The 5,111-nt window shown below is 38.5% G+C and overlaps 1 protein-coding gene across 1 annotated transcript in view; it reads right to left on the bottom strand.

Moving 5' to 3' along the window:
• The window catches only part of RYR3 (ryanodine receptor 3), a 666,405-nt gene that overhangs the window by 215,055 nt on the left and 446,239 nt on the right, over positions 1–5,111 (bottom strand). The window contains exons 46-47 of the mRNA XM_019518966.1: positions 3,735–3,855; positions 1,168–1,337 (exon numbers count right to left, since the gene is read on the bottom strand). Coding sequence (XP_019374511.1) covers positions 1,168–1,337; positions 3,735–3,855 — 291 coding nt within the window. The remainder of the gene's footprint in view (positions 1–1,167; positions 1,338–3,734; positions 3,856–5,111) is intronic.

Below are 5,111 nucleotides of genomic sequence, written 5' to 3'. Positions count from 1 at the left end.
TTAGTGTCATTTTTAACAGTGCCTCTTAGCACTTGTATGATTTCCTATGGCAGGGGAATAGAATATATTATGTTTTGGAAAAATTATAAAAATTCTTCTGCCAGATGAAATCATCCTAGTGCTAAGAAGTACTGTTAAAAAACTGTGTGTCCATCAGTAGAAATGTCATGCTTGTATATACCCTCAGTCTGCACTCTGTTCTGTAGGCTGGCATGAATCATCACTGCCTTGAACATGTAACTTAAGTATAATCTTCTAACAAATCAGAATTCTCCAGTCACACCACTGCTAATTTTTACATCTATTTTATACTGATGTAGGTAACCAAGGTACAAGGTAGTGGAGAATAGGGTACTCTGCATGTGGCAACACATAAAGTGGCAGAAAGGTGCATTATGATTTACCTGAAAAAGGAGAAACCACATAGATTAGCCTATAAGTACTTTTAATTAATATTAAGCAAGGTAATACAGAAAGAGGAATAAATAATCAAAATCTCCATGGGGATGCAAAACATGTAGATCTTTTTTGTTCAGTTCAAACTGTTTGAAAAGGATGCCCATTTCAACAGACAAAGACCTCACAGATTTAAAGTGTTTCATTTAATCTGTCAGGAAATTGTATTTCTTAAATGAAAGGTAAAAGAAAATACTGGAAAGCTTATTATAATGCCACTTCTCATAATGTTTCCAGGCTAGAACTGAAAACCTTAGATGTTTCATCAGTCTGAATGAGCAGTGGAACTGGGTGACTGGTGACCAGATTTTCAAAGTGAAAAAAGGAACAACCTAATAAGATACACACACAAAGGAGGTTTAAGGAGGTTCAAGAACATGCATAAAGAAATAATATGGTAGTGAAGGGAAAAATCATGCCCATTTTTTTTTTTTGCATTTAAGTGCTGGTACTTTGGCTTTTCAGTCATACTGTAAAATCTTTATATCAAAACTGGTTTGATGCTTCCCCTTCAGTTTTTTTACTGAACACTCTCAGTTAAATGTATGTGCTATAAATATATAAATTGCCATTTACTGCAAGTAAATGATTCATGTTTGCTGGTATTAGTGAGCATGTAAAGACTTGTTTACTTCTTGAATTATATTTTATAATATGTATATAGCCAATATCCATAATAAACACACCTAATCTCACTAACAAAATACTTACAGTATCCAGGGAGGCAGACGCTCTTAAGTCTGGTAAAAATCCAACCTCCAGCAGGTGGAGGAGGAAACTTTGGTCCTTAATACCATAGACACGGTCCAGAAATAGCACCATGGGTGCTTTGTGGTCAGGACAGAAACTTGCAGACATGTCCGGCTCATTGATTGTGCCATCTAAAATATATACATATTTTTTTTATAACTTCTATTTTACAAAAAAATGTAGCTCAGTTAAAAAAAATCTCATTATAATTTTCTATTTTAAAACTTTTTAAAACTTGTAATGTACCCCAGGTCAGATTAACCATTAGACTAAATAAGTGCAATTTCAGCATGAGGTTAATGAGAAGTGTGTGTAATTATGCCTGCAATTAAATTACTAAGTCTCTTGTTTCAATCAATAAACTAAATGAAAAAAATATTTAAAGCATTTTTAAAGATAAGCAATGTAAAAAAAGAAAGATGATCAGACATTGCAAAAAGGATGGTTAGAAAAATATAGAGGGCAATCTTGTATGCCTAGGGCACATGTCAAGTGCAAAACAAAAAAAAAGCTCAGTTTTCTTGGACAATCAAAATGCATGACACTCAACATCTGTTACTCTGGAAAAAATGGGATGTTAAAATATCCTATCACAAATTTAAATAATTCAATCCCAAATAAAGATTTAATTGTATGTAATTAAAATGTTCATCTCAGTGCACTATTTTAAAGATTCTTGCAATGGTTTTGTAATAACTATATGAAATATAGAATTACTATATGAAAATGAAGAAAAACAGGTTTCATATTCAGAATATCTTGTAGAGTAAGAATATCAGACTACAGAAATGTCACTCCAAGATAGTGATGAAAATCCTATTGTCTCCTTTAAAACTAAAAAGCATAAAATGTATTTCTCTTCTTTTTATTCCTTCTCTTTGGAATAAAAACGTGTTTCACAACAGTAATAGAAGTTCTTGATTTTGTGCAAATATTTTGTTCTTCAGAAGTTTAGTCAGACTTGCTTGGAAAACCCTCTGTGTTTGGTTTTCTATCAACTGTCAAAAAGAATAGTACTCAAGCCTCTGTAAAGCAGCTTAATTCTACTTCTCACATGAAGCTCAGCTCGTTATTATTTAGAACAAACAAAACACTAACTTAGTGTGACAACTATGCTTTTAATGCATCACTTAGAACAAAAACAACAACTCACTCTTTTTCTGACTAGGATGTAATATTTTTTTAAAAAGAGGAGACAGGGAGGGAGGAAACAGGTGGAATAGGAAATAGTAACTTTAATCTCAAGGGGTGCCTGTAGATGGGCAGGGAGGTGCTATGTCTGCTGGAGCATGGTAATTATTGCGCTCTAGCCAGCCTCTGTGTCTTGTGTATCAGTGTCCCTGCACTTCAAAATGGTGGCGGGGCACTTTCACTAAAGCTTGCTTGATGCTTTAATTAAAGCAGCTCTTGGAACCACTCCAATTAAAGTGCCCCACCCTGGAGCATGTGTAAAAATGCCCTAGCTCACTGGTCTAGAATCTAAACCAGTAGTGATATTTTCTAGTTGTTTTTAGCCTAAGTCAGAAATGTTTTTTAATAGTTTTAGTCCTGTTCCAATGGCAATGATGTTCACATATAAAAAAATATATTGTTGATAGCACTTAATTGCAGATATTATCAGTAGAGAAGCCAAGAGCCAGATGAATAGTAACACAGAACTAACTCCTATTTTACAGAGGTGGGCTAAACCAGTGGGAGCTAAACTTTTTGGCAGGCGTGCCACAAATTATCCTTTTACCCTCCTTAAGTGACACTGTGACCTCCTTCCCCTGACTGATCAACTCCTTTGTTTTTTGCTCCCTGCCTTGTCTGATCTGCTGCTTTGCTATAGGCTTCCTCTTCTATCTGCCACTATGCTGCCTGTCCCATTCCCAGCCTGTTACATACCTCAGATTGGCCACCCTGATCTAAACAGTTCTTACTGCTAGGGTACAGCAGTAGAAAAGTCTATATTTCTGCTCCTTACTGTCCTTGTTCAGTGGACAAATAGAGGATTCTGTTTCCAATGCAATGAAAGCTTTCACTAGTCAAAAAGACAATTTTTACCAGGAGTTATTTTCAATTTAAAATATTTGCTTTCTCAATCACGAAGGACATGTAAAGTGCAATGTAAACCACTTCTATATAGTATTTTATTTATATACAAACAAACCCTATGTATGTTTAGAGTATTTATATATAAAAGAATTAAAAACACAAATGTGTACACATGCAGACTGGAGAAATGCACTTAAGACACTAATTGCAGATTAGGGTAGCTAAAATTGGAAAATTACATCAGTGGTTGATTTTCAAAGTCTGCAAAGACATGAAGCCTCCATCTGTATAGCAGAAAGCATATGGTTTCAACATCATGTAAAATGTAGTGAAATATTTGCAGAGTATGCATGAACATCGCTCTGTTGAATTAAGTGATGTCGTACTCACAAAGGGTTTACTTTAGGTTAAAATCCAAAGAAAGCACATAAAAAAATCTTCTGCACATTTAAATAATTTGAAAAGTCTACATTATGATACACTGAAGTTACCTTTATTAACTGTTGATAGCTTTAGTGGTATGCTTATGATCCCAACCAAGTCTTCTGTGGGTACTAGGGAACGAAGGATTGACCTGATTCGAATAGCTTCACCTTTCCCACTTTGGATAAGCTGTTAAAACATAATAATACTTGTAAAATAAGACACCTAGAGGCCTTGTTACATGTTCATTTTAGGCACCTCCTCATGCTCTCAACACCTAGATCGTCCACACATTAATACAAAATAATTTTAAGCACTCTTTAGGTGGCATAAAGTTATGCCACTCCAGCCTAGGTTTATCTCTGGACCATGTTACACAATGTGTAGCCACTGTAAGCTACACCTTAGGGTAAACACCCTACCCACTTCCCCCCCACCCCTTAGCACCCCAGATTCCTGCTCACTTCCCCTCTGCTTCCGCTTACCTATAGCTGCCTGTACTGTCTATCCCAGGGGAGTAAGGAACAGTTAGCCTGCCTGCCTGCCCTGCTGTTTCTGCTACTGCTATTGTCTAGGCCGGGCTCAGCCTGGAGAAGAGCAGCAGCCTGGCAGTAGTGGCGGCAGGGTCAGGAAGGCAGGTTAACCCTTCCCTACCTGCTCCCTTGGGACAGACAGCGCAGGCAGCCACAAGTAAGTAGGAGAGGTGGGACAGATGGGAGGGGGGTGGAGGGAAAGTCCCTGGGACAGGGGGATGGGGCTCCAGGGTGTGTGTGTGAGGGGAAAAATATGGGTGCCCCAGAGGCGAGGGTGAATCTCAGAATGGCGGGGGAGGGGGAGGCAGGGGATTCTTACCTTTCAGTCCTCCAGGCCTGTCCTGGGCTGAAGGTGACTGCTCCAAACACAATTAAGCACTAGCACCAATCAACATTTGAGCAGCTCACGATGTAATGTGTAACAAGTCCCTAAGTTAATTGAGGAGACACCAAGAAATGACTAAGTGCTCTCCATTAAAATACTGGTGCTGATATGTTTTGTGTGAATCACTGCAGCCTCCAATACAGAAAATCTACTAGTGCATTGGGAGGGAGGTTCCAGTAATTCCACTTTCTTGCCTGGTTAAAGTAATGCCAAACATGAAACAGAAGGCCCCATCAGCGATCTGGATGATGGGGTGGATAGTAACCTGTTTAAATTCGCTGATGACACCAAAATCTGGGGGGAGGTGAGCACGCTAGCAGGGAGGGAGAGATTGCAGAGGGAACTGGATAGGTTACAGGGGTGGGCTAACAGGAACAGGATGCGTTTTAACACGGACAAGTGCAGGGTGCTGCATTTGGGCAGTAGGAACCAGCAGCACACTTACACAATGGGGAACTCCTTACTCGAGAGCACGGAGGCAGAAAGGGATCTTGGAGTCATTATTGACTCCAAGATGAACATGGGCC

Source organism: Gavialis gangeticus, unplaced genomic scaffold (genome assembly GCF_001723915.1).
Source record: "Gavialis gangeticus isolate Ggan-Ray unplaced genomic scaffold, GavGan_comp1, whole genome shotgun sequence".
NCBI lineage: Eukaryota > Metazoa > Chordata > Crocodylia > Gavialidae > Gavialis > Gavialis gangeticus.
This window is presented reverse-complemented; position numbering and strand designations above follow the sequence as displayed.